Source organism: Kwoniella europaea, chromosome 1, assembly GCF_036810445.1.
Source record: "Kwoniella europaea PYCC6329 chromosome 1, complete sequence".
Lineage (NCBI taxonomy): Eukaryota > Fungi > Basidiomycota > Tremellomycetes > Tremellales > Cryptococcaceae > Kwoniella > Kwoniella europaea.
Window position 1 is genome coordinate 15,062,215 of NC_089487.1, and position 16,596 is coordinate 15,078,810.

General features: G+C 44.8%; 4 protein-coding genes across 4 annotated transcripts; 1 reads left to right on the forward strand and 3 right to left on the reverse strand.

The window, feature by feature from the left end:
- Positions 1 to 175: 175 nt before the first annotated feature.
- V865_005752 (uncharacterized protein) lies at positions 176 to 4,183 on the reverse strand (the record flags this gene model as incomplete). Its single annotated transcript, XM_066229521.1, has 8 exons — positions 176 to 214; positions 280 to 1,074; positions 1,132 to 3,110; positions 3,168 to 3,282; positions 3,343 to 3,412; positions 3,471 to 3,791; positions 3,879 to 3,996; positions 4,171 to 4,183. The coding sequence occupies 8 exons, from the start codon at positions 4,181 to 4,183 to the stop codon at positions 176 to 178; spliced, it is 3,450 nt and encodes a 1,149-aa protein (XP_066085618.1).
- A 755-nt stretch (positions 4,184 to 4,938) lies between these two features.
- V865_005753 (uncharacterized protein) lies at positions 4,939 to 9,248 on the forward strand (the record flags this gene model as incomplete). Its single annotated transcript, XM_066229522.1, has 16 exons — positions 4,939 to 5,195; positions 5,257 to 5,395; positions 5,456 to 5,721; positions 5,788 to 5,911; positions 5,977 to 6,474; positions 6,545 to 6,682; positions 6,747 to 6,837; positions 6,896 to 6,997; positions 7,057 to 7,352; positions 7,442 to 7,538; positions 7,601 to 7,692; positions 7,761 to 7,884; positions 7,989 to 8,486; positions 8,557 to 8,681; positions 8,826 to 9,008; positions 9,135 to 9,248. 16 exons carry the CDS (start codon positions 4,939 to 4,941, stop codon positions 9,246 to 9,248), a joined length of 3,144 nt encoding a protein of 1,047 aa, XP_066085619.1.
- A 547-nt stretch (positions 9,249 to 9,795) lies between these two features.
- Positions 9,796 to 12,006, reverse strand: V865_005754 (uncharacterized protein; the record flags this gene model as incomplete). The annotated part of the gene is made up of 5 exons (XM_066229523.1): positions 9,796 to 10,252; positions 10,357 to 10,646; positions 10,796 to 11,034; positions 11,100 to 11,205; positions 11,368 to 12,006. The coding sequence occupies 5 exons, from the start codon at positions 12,004 to 12,006 to the stop codon at positions 9,796 to 9,798; spliced, it is 1,731 nt and encodes a 576-aa protein (XP_066085620.1).
- A 986-nt stretch (positions 12,007 to 12,992) lies between these two features.
- On the reverse strand, positions 12,993 to 15,741 carry V865_005755 (uncharacterized protein; the record flags this gene model as incomplete). Its single annotated transcript, XM_066229524.1, has 3 exons — positions 12,993 to 13,165; positions 13,244 to 14,361; positions 14,444 to 15,741. The coding sequence occupies 3 exons, from the start codon at positions 15,739 to 15,741 to the stop codon at positions 12,993 to 12,995; spliced, it is 2,589 nt and encodes an 862-aa protein (XP_066085621.1).
- Positions 15,742 to 16,596: the final 855 nt, after the last annotated feature.

A 16,596-nucleotide genomic window follows, 5' to 3' on the forward strand; every position in this document is an offset into this window, starting at 1 on the left:
ATTGTTTCATTGTAAATCGTACCAAAAATGTTAAGAAATCTATAAACACGTGCTTCCAAAATATCGATGAAAGGAAATTAGATACAAATTGAAATGAGGGCAACTCCTTATGTATGATGATAAAAACAAAATGATTGATCTTTGGCTCATAGTACAAGCTAGACCATCATTGCGATTAAGCGGAACCGGGTTGGAAGACAACTCGCTCTTGCATCTATGGAAATCAAGTGACACGTCAGTAATTGTATCACAGATTCATGATCTAGCATGTCAACTCACGTTGATGAAGATATCATCCGCAGGGTGTCTGTAGAGAGGTTGTTTGAGGAGTCTTTGATCGAGGTAATGACCGATGAAACCGATCGATCGACCCAAGACGAAGAGACCATTGAGGGTACCGCTCTTGAGGTATTCGGCAGCTTCCTCCTCGGTGAAAGCACCGGATCCAGAGAGCAAGTCACAGAACGAGGCAGCGATGGCACCGTCAACGTTGAGGATAAGGGTGTTGGCCTTTTGGGTGGTTACATCCTCGACGGCAAGAGCAAAGTCCAAAGTCTTGTGAGATGGGAAGTGTTTCTTGACGTAGTCGACGACAAGAGTGACTCGGAGATCAGGGTTGGTCTTGGACTTGATCTTGTGTCCGATACCTGGGATAAGCTTGTTGGCTTTTCTGTTTTGGTCGACGAACTCTCTTGGGGTAAGTCCGGATGAGACACCTCGAGAGAACTCGGCAGCAGCACCATCAAGAGCACCACCAAATCGATCACCAATGGTCAAAAGACCAGCGACGAGGGAAGAGATAAGATCTTTACCAGCTCGAGCAGTGATGATGGTGTTCATAGCACCAGACACAGCAGGTCCGTGATCGGCAGTAAGTTGAAGAACCATTTCAATGAATTTACAAGCGAAAGCAGGAAGTCTTCGCTTGAACCAAAGCAATGAGATAACACCACCGATACCAAGTTCTTCCTTGAAGACATCGGAAATTCGCATACCGGCGTACATGAGTTCTTGACCTCGCTCATCGGAGATGGTGGAGATGAAAGCAGCGGGTTTTCGGATAAGGCCAAGTTTCTAATGAAGAATATTATCAGTAATCACTTCATGAATAACGAAACTGGGCATACTCACGGAGGCCCATTGGTAATCCATAGGAATTTGAGGAGGTTCAATTTCTGCTTTGGGCACGATGGCACCAGCTGAAACGAGTTTTTGGTAAGTGGCCTTGAGGACTTCAGGAAGGTCTTCGAAGGTGTCGGGAACGATGAAACCAGCAGCTTTCATAGCTCTGTTCTTGGCATCAGCGGTTTCCAAGTCGGAGTTGGCCATAGAACCGGCGTGACCGAATTGAACCTCGGAGGTGAACATCTTGGCACAAGTACCGATAGCCCAAGCAACAATAGGCTTCTTGATGATACCTTTCTTGACGGCTTCAATGACTCGGTATTCTTCGGTACCACCAACTTCACCCAAGAGTAAGAGTAATTTACACTCGGGATCAGCTTCGTATCTGAGCAAGTGGTCGATGAAGGAGGTACCGGGGTAACGATCACCACCGATAGCAACACCTTCGTAAACACCGTTGGTGGTATAAGAAAGGATGTTGTTCAATTCGTTGGACATACCACCGGATTTGGAGACGTAACCAACGGAACCAGGTCGGTAGAGTTTACAGGCGATAAGGTTGTCCATCATACCACCGGTGTTACCGATTCTGAAACAACCAGGCTTGATACCACCTACAGTAGCAGGTCCGATGATGATGACTTCCTTCTTGACAGCGAGGTGGAGGAGCTCTCGAGCGTGTCTTTCAGGTACACCTTCAGCGATGATACCGATAGCTTTGATTTGAGGGTAGGTGAGGATATCGAGGGTAGAAGCGTAGACTGATCGAGATGATGAGAAGTTGACAACTACATCAACATCTGGGTGCTTCTTGATGGCCTCACCGACGGAGGTGTAAACTGGAAGAAGGGTTTCTTTAGTACCCCAGTAGAACTTCTGGATGTGATGACCACCGAATGGGTAGATCATAGCAGCGACGGAAGGGGTCTTTCGGCCACATGAGAAGTCGAAATCAAGCATTCCTTGGATAGCTCGGGGTTGGAGACCGAAGACGAATGATCTGGTGTGTTCGTCGAAAGGTCTGAACCAAGGACGAGAGCCGAGCTTCTCAGTTTCGAATCTAACGATGTGATCGTTGGGTTGTTCTCGAGAACCGTCACGCTTGACGCTGCCGACAGTGGATGGTTCACCGGACCCAGGCAGGGGAGTTGGGCCGTTAGCAGAGGGGGAAGCAGGGGAAGAAGCAATAGGAGTTACGTCTCGGGTAGCGGCAGAGGCAGGTCGTTGAATACCGAGAGCCATTGGGACGATAGCGGTGATAGGGGACTCGGGACCGTAAACTTTCATGGGAACACCGATGGATTCACCACAGAGTCGCATAGCTTTGAGACCTTCTTGGTAGTTAGGACCAGCTCTTCGGACCCAGATGGAAACCTTGTGTCGGAGAAGACCTTCCTTGAATTGCTTGAGAGCTCGGATGATACCTTTGAAGGTAGCAGCGACATCTGAGAAGTTGGCAGCACCACCACCGATAATGAGTACTTTACCCTCAGGGTGAGGTTCACCTCGGACGATCAAGTCGATGATGGTCTTGGCGTATTCGTAGGTTTGACCTTCGGTCGGAGCTCCCGAGTATTCACCGTAGTTGGCAAGTTCGTGGGCGAAACCAGCAGCAGCGATAGCATCGGAATAGACGACAGAGGCACCACCACCAGCTACCATGGTCCATACTCGACCGGCTTGGTTGAGAACGGTAAGTTTGAGGGAAGCACCAGTTGAGGCATCGAGTTTCTGGATGTAAGCTTCCTCTTTAGTCAAATCTCGACCGAAAGGAGCAGGCCAGACCATAGGAGGTCCTCGATCAGCCTTGATAGCGGAGGAGCCGGCAGAGGGAGTGACGGTGTCTCGAGCGACAGCCCATTTAGGTCCACACAGGAAGTCGGCGGTTTGATCGAGCTTGGCAGCCATGTCGAGGTAGTGAATTTCGGCGGGTTTGCCTTCAGCAGCGTCGAGGACAACGAGAGGGTTGATTTCGAGGTAGGCGACTGGAATGAAAGAGACCATCAGCATACACCGGAGTGAGCAATCCTAATATCACTCACAGTGCAAGTCGACGTATACAGCGTAGAGTCTGATCAAGAAATCGGCAAGAACATCTTGCTTGGCAGGAGCGACATTGGCAAGAAGGGTGCTGATGAGGTTTTCTCGGGTAGGGAACTGGCGGTTACTTAAATTAGCTCGAATTTCTCATACCTGAGTGCAAGCGGGAACACTCACCTCCTCACCGACAGGTAAGAGCAATTTCAAAGCCTTGGCATCGACATCTCCTACATCAACACCACCCTCGCTATGGTCATATCTCGTCAGCTCGTTGCGCTATATAGGATAGCATGGCATTGACTCACTGAGTGAAAAGGATCCAATCACCTTCTCTGGTAGAGTTGATACAGACGTAGTATTCAGTCTCGGCAGGGTGAGGGCAGAAAGGTTCAATGATAAAAGTGTTGAGGGTACCGGTGGTTGATTCGACAGTGACGGGTTTACCGGCTCTTTGTTCAATCCAAGCGCCAGTCTCTTCCCAACCTTTGTTGAGGCAGAGGAGTCCAGCCTTTCCTCTTCGCTTGATAAGTTGATCAGGCTTGCCAACGAGCTTGGAGGTGAAGACCCAGTCAGGGAGACCTTGACCTGGTTTAATAGGAGGAGAGAGTTGCTTGGTTACGGGATCCCTATAAAGGCAAGAAGTTAGCATTAACTTCACATACATAAGCAGTATAAGGACGTGGAAATGAAGGAGTGGGTTCAGGTATACGTACCATTCCACTTGAGCTACTTGAGCAGCTGAGAGAGAAGAGTCACTCTTGGTTGGGATAGGAGTAGGGGATCGGTTGAGCCAGTAAGAAACGAGCTGCTTGGCGTCGAACTCTCGGATAGCTATTGCACGATAATGTAGTTAGCATCTAGCTAGTGCGAGGCAGTAGGACGATGATCATTGAATTAGATAGGATTGGTGGGTGTTCAAAATTTCAAGTGTGTCAGGGGGCCTGTGCAGTTTCGGCCGGAGGAGAAGAGCTGAGGGTGACAGTTGGGTCAGAAGTATGAACTCACCTTTGGTAGACATGGTGAAAAAGAGAGAGGAGAGAGTTGCGAGAGTAGTTTCAGGTTTCTTTATGATCGTCAGGTCATTGAGCGAAGAAGGGATAGAACGTATGATATCAGCTCATGGGTTCAACTTTTTTTCGGTGGTCGGTTAAACCGAAAGCGTGTCGCGACTCACGTATCAAGTGGTGACCTTTTTGAAGAAAGAAAGAGGAGGAAAGAAACGGAAAGAGAGAAGAGAGAGAGAAAGAGAGAAAGGTAGCGGATGATCACTAAAGCTGTAAAAAGCTGAAGAAGAAGAAGAAGAGAAGGAGGATCAAGAGGATAGGGATATCAAGGTGTTTATATGAACAGGAGAGCGGTGAGTACGGTGGTGGATGCTGGTGGAATGGTACGAGACCATGGGTGAATCTGACTGTGGGCTCGTGCGGGATTATGCTCCCCCATAACCCTGGTATCCCCACGTGGCCTTGATCGAGTTATCACTGTAATTCATCCCCAACATCAGCAAGGATTCAGGGTAGATTACGATCAGGATCAGCTTGGGGGTCGGAATGCGGAGTATGCCGCCTGCACCTACATTTGGGGAATTATCCCGTGTTTGTATTTGCTGGGTTTTATCCCGTCAATGCAAGCGACCATCGCGTGGCATATGAATGTGGAGGTTGAGAGAGAGGTTCGAAGTCAACTTGTAAATAAACCAGCCGAGGGAAACAACAACAGTACACGCATCATTGTCCATTGAGAGCATCTAAGAACGGAGAATCAATCACCAAGATGTCGGGTCCAGCTCTGGTTCGCTCCGCAGAATCATCAATGGCGGAAATACCCATCGATCCGACTTTGTTAGCGGAAGACGCAGCAGCCGAAGAGCGTTTCGAAACTGAACAAGAAGCTGGTCAATCAAGTGACGAAGGCATCAGCGAATTCAACGAATGGTCCGGTGCCGAAGATGATTATGAACCAGATGATCAGGAAGATGAGCAGCCTGAAGCTGGACCATCAAGGACTGGCAACGATGATGCTGTATTCGAGTAAGTCATACTTATACCTGAATTGACGTCTCTTCCTTTACTTTGCTAATTCGGTTCATAGTCGTCTAGCAGGATTCGTCTCTCGAGCTATCCCATCAGGTGCATCAGGTGATTTAGGCGGAAGAGACTTTCAGAGAGAAATCGCTTTGGCAGATGCAGAGGAATTACCTCAACCTGCTCGTCGTCGTAGAATACAGAAAGTCAGTCATACCCATCATACCATGATCATACCAAACTGACTTGCTTGTTTCGGTTTCCAGCCAAGGAGAATACACAAACCCTCACATGAAGTCACCCGTCTATTAGGTCAAGCAAACTTTCACAATCTGAATGAAGAGTTCCAAGAAGCTATCGAGATATATTTGGAGGTTATAAGGCATGATCCATACATTAGTGCAGCATGGGCATCATTGGCAACTTGTTATGAAGATCTGGGAGATCCAGAAAAAGCAAGACAGATGAGATTTCTAGGAGCTCATATAGATAATGATGAAGAGACGTGGAAAGAATTGGCTTATCAATTCAAGTGAGATTTCACTGCTTTTTCTCGCGTATAAGATTATCAGCTCATTCTGGTGTATGATATGATTAGGCAAACCGGTCAACAAGATCAGTGTGTTTACTGTTTACGAAAAGCATTAAAATTCAATCCGTCCGCTACAGAATTGCTTTTCGATTTGGGTATCATATATGTCGCTCAAAGGCAGAAAACAAGGGTAAGCTGTCCCATTCGAAAGAATTTTCAAAGAATGTCATAAGCTTACTATCCTTCTTCCAACAGGCAAGTGATGTATTCAGAAAACTCGTCAAGACTGAATATTTTGCTCGTCACTTCGATATCATCATGGAATTCCACCAAGTCATGATCGACATGAACCAAAGGCCATTCATAGTACAGGTTATGAGGGAAGCATTCGATTGGCATATCAAGACTTTCGATGCTGGACCGGGTTCTGCACCTTTGGTCACTGAATTGATACCTAATACAATGACGATTGAAAGGGTCATTGACTTGGTGGATGATTTTATGATATCAGACGATTTAGATCAAGCGTTGGAAGTAGTCAGGAAAGGGCAAAGGTGGTTACAAGGTAGAAAGGGGCAAAAGAATTGGGACAATATCGATAAAGAAGATAGAGAATATGATCCACCTCAGACTCCTAGGTACAATCCCGAAACGAAAGAGATGGAAGATAACGAGGGATTCGAGCTGGATGTGCGGTTGAGGCATAGATTGGCGTTGATACGATTGAGATTGGGTGATTATGAAGAAGCTATGGTAAGTTCATCATGCGAATTTTCTTCTACCGCGAGAACATTTAGCTGAAACATTTCTTCACATTTTGTAGATACACGTGAACGAGATTCTATCACTTGACGTCCTGTCATATCACGCATTGTTCGTTGAACTGGGTGAAGCATTGATGAAATGTGAATTGTGGGATAAAGCTTTGGATTGTTATGCTTCCATACAAGAGTGTGAGGAGGTGAGTGTATACATTCTCATCAACGACTTTCACAATCATATTCACTATTCCCATTTGCCAATAGTTGCCAGACAGTACAGACGAAGTGTACAACGTTGGTATATGTCATCATCAGCTCAAAGACCTGCAGCAAGCTCAAGATGCATTGCAATGGGGTGAGTCAGCTGAGTATAAAACGATCACCGTGCATAAGCTGATGTCATACCTTCAAAGTCGTCGACAATGCTCCTGATAACATCGCTGCCCGATTACGTCTCGCAAACGTCCTGGAAGATATGGGTAAGAAGGCCGAAGCGCTTGACCTAGTTTCAGATAGTATGTTGTACCTCTTCATATACCCCAGCCTGCTTTGCTGACACAGCCATGATATCCAGTCATTCGAACAAGAGCACATCGAGAGAAAGACAAATATTCTATCCGACGATCTTCAGCCTACATGATAGAAGACGATCAAGCGACCAGGGCGGAGAGATCGGCCAACAAGAAATTGACAAAGAGGATATTAGAAGATCAGATGAGATCTCAGATGCAAAACTTATGGAAAGACGTGCAAGACGCTGAGAGAGGTATAGAAGAAGGTGATATTGGTGCATTGGATAGGTTCATCAGTGCTGCGGGGACTATGATTGAGAATTATAGATTAAATAGAGGAAATTTCTCAAAATCAAGAGTGAGTAGGGTGTCCTCATCACATCAAAGAAGATGCCCGTCATGGGAGCATACATCGAGTGAATGCTGATTAGATGTTTGGAATGATAGGGAGTGGTCAGAGTGCTGAAGTCACGTAAATTCAAAAGAAATGATGTGGATTATCAAGCTAGAGAGATGCAAGATCGTTTAGAAAGAGTTTTGGGTTGTGAGTAATATGTCAATATCATTGAGTGTGTCTTGTCACCTGAAAGTTTTGATCTCACCTAGTCGAGGATGACGAGAGTCCGACACATATCACTTACCGACGGACTGAATTTTACGGACTGAACTATGCAGAATGGCTCACACTTACTGTGAAGGTAAGTTGACATACGTCGAGCTGAATCATTTGTCCACTTGAGCTGATTTGAATGTTGTTCATCCATAGTACTGCTGCGTACTCATGGTGAAAAGCGAAGAAGACATAGCAATGGATATACTTGAACATGTGATTTGGTCCGGCCTGTTCCACAACAGGAGATGTGAAGTGGCGTTGAGGTTGACGATGATAGGTGGGTGAAGACTCGGCTATAGACATTAAATCCCAGCTTTGAATCGTATTTTATACTACCTCATCATTGATCAAAAACTAAGTTGATTTTTCCATACTCTCTAGCATGCGGAATGAGACTACGAGCCTACGACAAGATCACCGATAACTGTAAACGACTCGCTCAGATATATCAATTCGACCCATCTCCTCTGCTACTCATGTTAAATTGCATTTCATCCGGTGGATTGAAAGCATTATCATCTTGGGGATCAATGAGTGTTCAGAATTTCGTTAGTAGGGAAATGAAAACTTTCGATGATGCCGTATCAGATTTCAACACATTGAAAATCACGGAGAATCCTTCTTCATCTGCTAAAGAGGGACTAGTGATGAAATTACATTACAATGCACCTACTGGACGGTGGGCAGTGAACAGAGGTGGGAAATTCGATGATGATATCCTTCAAGAACAAGATGAACATGATGATGAAGAATCCAACGAAAATGATAATGATGAAGAGAAGAAGAAAAAACCTGATTTACCCAAAAAGCCGACGGCTTATTGGTATATCTTACATGGTCAGCAAATGTTGACTAATAAAAGTTATCAAAGTGCTTTATGTGAGTAATATTTCAGCTCGTTACCGATAGTGGTAAGAGCTTTTAGCTGATATACGTTTCTTTGCAAAAGTCTATCTGTTTAGAGCATATGAACTTGATCAATATCATCCTTTTATCTGTTTACTCATCGCTCAATCGTTCTTTGGCAGAGCAATGAATAGACAGAGTGATAATAGGAATTATCAACTTGCTCAGGTGAGTTGCGATTGAGATAGAGCTTTCATCGAATTATAATCTTCAATAATTTGTTTCAATTTCCAAATACAAAATCACCTTTCCCCCTTTTTATTTCTGGATAGGATAGAATCGTTGATAAGACGATACTCATTTGAATTTTAGGGAATGGCATTCTTAACTCGATATCGTAAATTATCATCACCCGATCCCATCACTCAAGAACAAGTGGAATACAACTATGGAAGATCGTTCCATGGTATAGGTATAAACCACTTAGCTGTCAGTCATTATGAGAGAGTATTAAAGAGTATTGAGAAAAGGATGGAAAACAGTTTGGATCCTGATGTGAGTCAGGTTTTCGTTCTCTATTAAAAATCATCACGCACAAAATAAAGAAAGAAGAAACAGTATGCCTATGGCTATGGTATGACGGAACTTTCAGAGCTGATGATTCATTATATCTGCGTATAGGCAATAAGATCAAGTTCCCTAGCATACCAATCAGCACATAATTTGATTCTGTTATATGCTATTTCGGGTAATCATAAGTTGATTAAAGAGAAATCAAAATGGTTAGCAATCTAGTATTCGATTGGTGGTTTTGTATAATAGTAAGATCTCGATATATCAGATCAGATCATCTTTGTTAGTTATCGTACTGTAATTTGGTTGTACAGTGTCGTCAAGCTTGAACGTCCATCTATAATCCTTGTGTATATGTATTCGATTTGCAAAAGCAAGGTCAAGAAAACCCATGTATGTATAATTCAATCATTGCTTCTAGGAAACTTCTTATCTTTATATGTTGACATTCAATAACTGTGTATAAACCTGCTACTCTAATTGCTGATAAATGTTTCATAAGTATGGGTATCTGTGTGATAGATAATTCAATTTGACAAGATACATGGATGTTTGTTCATATATAATTTCGTATAAAGGTTCTAAAAAAATATGATGAAAGGAATTAATCAATCGATATACGTTATAAGGGGAAAGAATGACTGAACATGAAATGTACGTGAATGTAATAGTATAAAGTCCTGTGAATCATAATCGTTTCCTGTCCGTCAACGAACATAACAAACGGATTTAGTCAACAAACGTGACAAACCGCTATATAATTATCATTCTACCTCCTCGATCTATTATTATGATCATCACTTGAGAAACTCAATACACTCTCATTATTCGCATTATTACCTAAAGGCGTTGAACTTCCTCTAGTAGCAACCTCACTATCGTAGTATCTACTGTTGGTATTAACATTTCTATCCGTATTGGCCAGAGAGGCATCCGAGCCAGATCGAACATGATCGAAACTCGATCTGGGATTCGTAGGATCGTAAAGCGATACTCCACGAGTAGAAGCGGTCGCAGCAGAGTTGTACCCTGTCGTACGGGTCGTAGCCGTCGTCAGAGGTGGTGCCAATCCCGTTGAGGTTCCTGATGCTGAGCCATGAAGGTTGACAGATGATCCTCGGCGTGATCCGTCAGCGGAGCCGGAATCATACTCGTTTGGAAGATAGACGGAAGATCGGTTGAGGGCTGCTGCTGCTACGTTTGGTCCGTATTGAGCTGCGATTTGACTAAAAGAATAGGTAAACAATGTCAGCAAGATGACTCAATGAAGGTTGACTCGAAAGGAGGAGATTCAAATCATAGTCATTGATCTGACCTACTGCACACTCACCCTGCATATTCATCCATGATGACAGCCATCGAGCCCAGATCCAACCTATATCTCTTGGGGGTCAACCCTTTACCGAACCTATACGTGATATGATTGGAGCACAGCAGACTCGTGACGATGATGAGTATATGGGCAGGAACGAGACCAAAGGAACATGCTACCCATATACTCAAGACGTGTCTTTCGAGGTGAAGATATTTGGCTTTACAGCCTGGTAAGTTGGATCGAGCATAACATAAGGGGGAGACTGTCGCTTCGACGAAAGGAGAGAAGTAACCACAGCATCGGAGCTATGTTCGAGAACGAAAGGTGATAATCAGCATACAATTCAACCTAACACTATATCTCTTCACAAGTGATCTAATATTCTGCAAGCAGCAACATGATAGAAGCGCTTGGCATAAGAGTGGAGTGTAACGAGAAGAAGTGTATCACTCACAGCATCTTGAATCCTCAATCTACCTTCCGACCCTAAAGCTCTACTCCACTGACTATTGATCTTACCTTCTAGGTTGAACGTCTTCTGCTTGTACGTCATATACCCGGGCGTGACCATCAGAGCCAGACAGATCCATAGCAACAAGGTATAAACAGCCAGGAAAGCTCGATTGTTCAGTAAGATACCAGCGTAGCCAATTAAAGAGGTAAGAACAATCACGGCGGCAGCTATTGTCGAGACTGCAGGAAGCAATTTAACATTAGTAAGCTTGAAATAGGCAGTAGGAGCATGCTGTCCAACTCACTAATAAGTTCAGTCCTGTTTCCTACTCTAATAACATCTGATTGGTAAAAAACGTTGAGCCAGACCAAGATAGCAGAGACGAGTGCGGTGATACCATATGCGATGAGCTGTGGGGGTTTGGACGGAAAGCAAGAAGGAATCAGCTGTCGTTCCAATTGATTTCATCGCACAAAGACCATCTTGGAGCATTTCCCACTCCCATCGTCATCAAGTTTTCAAATGATCCGAATCCTTAATCCAAGATCCAAAAATCCGAAACCACCACTCACAACAGTATTAGCTACAAACAAGCACCACTTAAATCTATTCCATCTCAATTTCGGTTTCTTCTTTTTCAATCCACCTTTACCAATCTGGAAAACCACTCCTTCATCATCATCTACTGTTCCTGGCATACCCATTCTTTGAGCATTCAATGCAAACGCATCTCTTCCTCCACCCTGTTTGGCTTTACGATATCGAGTTCGATCACCTGGTGAATGAAGTTTGGTGAATTTTGCAGGTACATAGTTCAATGATAAACTAGATTGTCTATTCTTCATATCCTTTTCTGCTCCTCCGGCAGTAAGTAAAGAAGAAGACGATCGACGTGATGAGAGAGACCCTTCGTGAGGGACGAAAGGAGCCACGGGAGGGATCAAGTCATCATCGTTTCGGTAATTTACAGTTTGTTCGTTACCATGATGAGCGAATGAAGACATCCCTTCAGAGTTGGTAGGTGAACTGGCTCGATAGTTGTATCCGTATTGCGAATTATGAGTATGAGTAGGTGAATTGGGATTAAGCAAAGTAGTAGAATTGGATGATCTTCTGATCCGTTCGTTATGCCCGTGAGAAAGAGGGATAGGTAATTTGGATGCTAGGTTGAGTAATTTGGATCTTCTATTGCTGGTTTGTTCGTATGACATACTTGGTGAGGAATCTTTTTCTACTCTGTATGCTTTACTTTGAGTTCGTTATTGGATGAGTGATATGGTATGGTAATGGCTTGAGACCGGCGCGTTGGGATACCACATATACACTCCGAGGTCGTATGCCGTTCGTTTCACTTTGTTCTTGGCGTTGTTGGTTGTTGAATGTTATTGACTCGCTGTACAGATGAGATATGTAAGACTACACCAGGATTATACCGAGACGATTGAGTGTATCATGTGAAAGATTGAGAGAGAGAGGGAGAGGAATGAGTCTCCTTGTGTGTTCTTTTCTTCTCCAGTTGCTGCTGCTGCTGCTGCTGCTGTGCATTTTACGTTTTGAGTTTACGCGTGAAAGCGGTCTGGTCCGCATCATCCTCATATTCCAGCCACGTAGCATCATAGATCATAAATCATAGATCACCATAGACCCTGACCTGTCCTATAACAAACTGATGCATAAGAGGCACAGCCATATACACACCTACAGTAGAAACACGATATACAAGAGAACAATGGACAAAGGTATATTATATATGAACATGATCAATCCGACCCCGATTCCGCAAGAGAACAAAGAACGTAATACTATGTACATGTGAGAGAGTCATCAAAACCGACAAGCCAAGAAGTAGTGCAAAAAGGAAACACACAGACAAACAAAACAGATTGAAGCGCAGTAGCAGAAGTGAGAAATGTAAAAAGAAATCGTTATACGTTGATATGATGCGTCGTTATAAGAAAGAGAAATGATCGTTATATTGTTCGTAGTCGTAAAGATTCGTTATTATATTGGTGTTGTTGCTGAGGGTCACTATACTTTTAAGACGCCGTGTTTAAATACCAAAAGAGTGAATTTGGGTAATTTCGTATGATGTCTGAGAGGTTGATCAGGAATGCAGCGAGCGTGGCGAGTGATTAACTAGCTGGATTGACTGTTGAGTTGAAGAGATATCTAAGTCGAAATGCGTTGAACGTGCACATCATGCACAACATCCATAATCACCTTTATCTTCCCCTTCCACATTAACTTTCCCATCCTTGGTGGGATCCACAAGCATCACGCTGTTCTTCTTTCTCAGGACCCTCTCTCTTTCGATCTTATCCTTCTTCTCTACTAATAAAGAAGTGATAGATTTGAACAATGCTTCTACGCCTATTTCCCACATTCACATTAATGTCAGCAAGACCGAGATCGAATGTTTCCCTAAAAGCAGAACAGACTATGACTCACCTTGTCCAGACAGAGCGCTACATTCCCCTAATCTTATACCTTCTACATCCGCACCCCAACCTAGGCCTTCTCCATGTTCCTCTTCCTCCTGACGAGATCCCGCACCTCTGAAAGGCTGTTCAGACCCATCACCGTATAATCTCGGATCTCTACCCAAACTTCCTCCTCTACTCCTATTCCCCCCAGCCGACGAGGACTGCTGTTTCTTAAAACCCGATGCGGACCCAGAGCCTGAGCCTGATCCCGATCCTGTACTAGCAGATAGGGGTGTAACAAGCAATTCACCAGATTGTTTTTTCTTTACACCATCTCCAAATTCTCCAAGAGTCTCAGCCGCACCAGGGCCTTGACCCATCTTCCAGGATCTTGAAGACCAATCTTCAGATTTCCTTCTGTCCCTACTCCCATATCCATTTTCATAAGGGTTGTTCGACAACGGTGTACTATCATATCGAGGTCTGGGTGAGTCAGAGGTACGTGAACTATCATGCGATTGTCTAGGAGAAGTTGGCACTTCAGCCAGTTGAGCGAGGGAAGAAGCGGCACCGGAGAAACTAGTCGTGCGGGCTAATCCCAATACACCAGATATAGAGAAACGACTGGATCGGCTAGATCGATGACCCATCATTGCTGATGCAGGGGTGATTTGGGGTCCGACCGGATCTGTAAAAGTAGCTGAAGTAGGTTTGGTAGGTGACTGAAGTGAGGGAAAGGCGAGTTTTGACGGTGAGGTAGGTGAGAGGAATCTCACAGATGGAGGTGATGAGGAGGTTTTCACTTTGACAGGTGTAAGTTTACTTCGAGCACTGTTGACAGAGGTGGTCTTGGGCATGGGGAACGGTAGGCCAGGACTAGGTTGACGAAGAGTCTCGGTTGGTCGAGGAGCTGGGACGGGAGGTGTCGATTGACCTAATGACGAAAGAGCACCGTAAGAGTGAGATCGTACGGGTGGTCCGGCACTATTCAAATTTTGGTCAGAAGGAGCAGGGGATGCATTTCGATGAATGGTCGTTGATGCTCTGAACAGCGATCGAGGTGGTGGGGAGAGAACGATGGCGGGTTCTGGGGCAGGCGATGGTTTAAGCCATGTTTTGATGGTTGATCGAGCTTCCTCAAAACTGCAAAAGACCAAAAAGAAAATCAATCACTATTCACCGATGATGATCTACTACCCATGTTCTGATCTGAAGTCAAACTCACGTTATCACTCTATCCTTGCTCAAATCTATCTTCGCCCCAACCACGAAAATAACCGTTTCCTTCGGAACAGTCCTGCCCAGCTCTTCCAACCAACTTCTCACATCTTGGAAACTCTGGCTATCTGAAATATCATAGACCAGAACACAGACATGTGCACCTCGATAATAAATCGGCGCCATCGATCTGAACCGCTCTTGTCCGGCTGTATCCCAAATTTGCAACTTCACCCTCGTCCCATCATGTACTAATTTTCTTGTATGTAAAGAAGATCCTATGGTGGCCGGAGCAGGAGTAGGCGAAAATATTTTGGTGGTATACCTCAGGATCAGAGAAGTCTTTCCAACACCTTGAGAACCAAGTAAGACAACTTTAGCTTCTAGACCATCTGGACCTCCTAGATCTGGTGGGGGCATATCGTTGTTATTTGCTAATAACAATATAGAACCCATACGTGGGGGCGTATTGGCACTAGCATCACTCAAAGCTCTCGTCAGACCTTGTGAACCTATTGGACCATGGGATGCTTGGCGGGGTAAAGGCGGTATGTGATTTCGCAATTTCGCTCTGGAATCTGCACTTCGGCTTTCTTGCATCTTCACTGATTGGGGTGCAGGATAGGCGGTATGACTTCTTCTAGGTCGAGGTGGTGGACCCATTGATTTCGGTCTGGGAGCTTTAGCTTCCGAAGATACTTTTGCAGGAGCTGTTTGAGGTACAGGTTCTAAACCGCTTTTCGACCTAGTCCGTGGCGGGGGAGTCTCGACGGCTGATGTTGGGTCTGAATTCAAGACCCCAGGAATTCGTCTAGGGGTTACGTCAGATCCTAAGTGAGATTGAGTAGAAAGCTGAACATGCGATTGATGATGTTCCAAGAAGCTGATTTCGTAAGGACTATCATCGGCAGGCGGAGCAAGCTTGATCATCATCGTCGGACTCAGCATTTTACTGGTTGGCGGAGACGGATCAGGTGTAGGCGGCAGAGGTACTTGAGGTGAGACTTCGGGTGTGATAGCAGGTAGACTGACTGGAGAACCTTTTGGAGCGGAAGGTGTTGCTACTGAGCCTAGCATATGGGAAGACATATTCACAGCGGGAGGTGGACCGAGGGCAGAGAATGATTGGGGAGTGGGATAAGGCGATGTATGTCGATGTTGGAATATCGGGAAGGGGATCGAATGTGGTTCCGGACCAGGTTTAGGAGGAGGTAATTCTGCGTGAGCCGACACCGAGCCTGAAGGTACATAGAGCTCTGTATCGGAGAAAGGTTGATGAGGTAATGGTGAAGCTACCGCACTCATCTTGCCGAGTCAACTCAGACAGTCTATGTATCTACCTCTTATCGTATAGACAACCCCAAGTGACCGTGGGGGTGGGAGGGAAAGAATCGAAAAATTCGTCTGGAGAAGATTTGGTCTAAGTGATATGATGGGATGGATCTGAGCGGCGTAAGTTGAATGACGATCTACTAGGAACCTTGGACTAGGGCTAGGGCTAGGAACTAATCCTCTGGTCGATCTGTGCGCAACGAACGGATCGTATAGTCAGCAATCGTAAGGGCAAGGGGCATATTTACATCAGATATTCAGTGCATGAGGTGATAGGAATATAGAGAAACTGAAGGGTACTTACCAGATGAAACGTTTTGCCGCAGGGTCACAGACCTCTTGTTATGGGACAAATAACTTGGAATTGGAAAATGGCGCCGATTAGACTAGACCTGTAGATGTCGAGTTGGTCGACAACTATAAGCACGTCTAGTCAGACGAATGATGATGTGATGATGATGGTAACAATGAATGGTGTGTCGGATAAAGAAGAAGGGATATAACCTGGTTGGGAGCTGGGGTGACAAAGGATGTACTAGATAGGTTGATCATCAAGACGTCAGCAGTTTGTTTCGAGGTGAATAATCAACCATCAATCATTTAAACCGGGTAAATAAAGTGGGGAAAAGAAGCTAACGAAAGAAAGAGATTGATGATCAGGGGTCTGGATAAAGTAGAGTGGCAAGAGCATATGAGCCCCGCTGATTATTGAAGAGGATAATATCCTATGTATTGAACGATCAGGCGAGATGGGAGATCAAGACACTCACCTTGTCCACTACTTCCCAGTCAAATGGTTGTAGCCGGTAGGATGATAGATACCTTTGG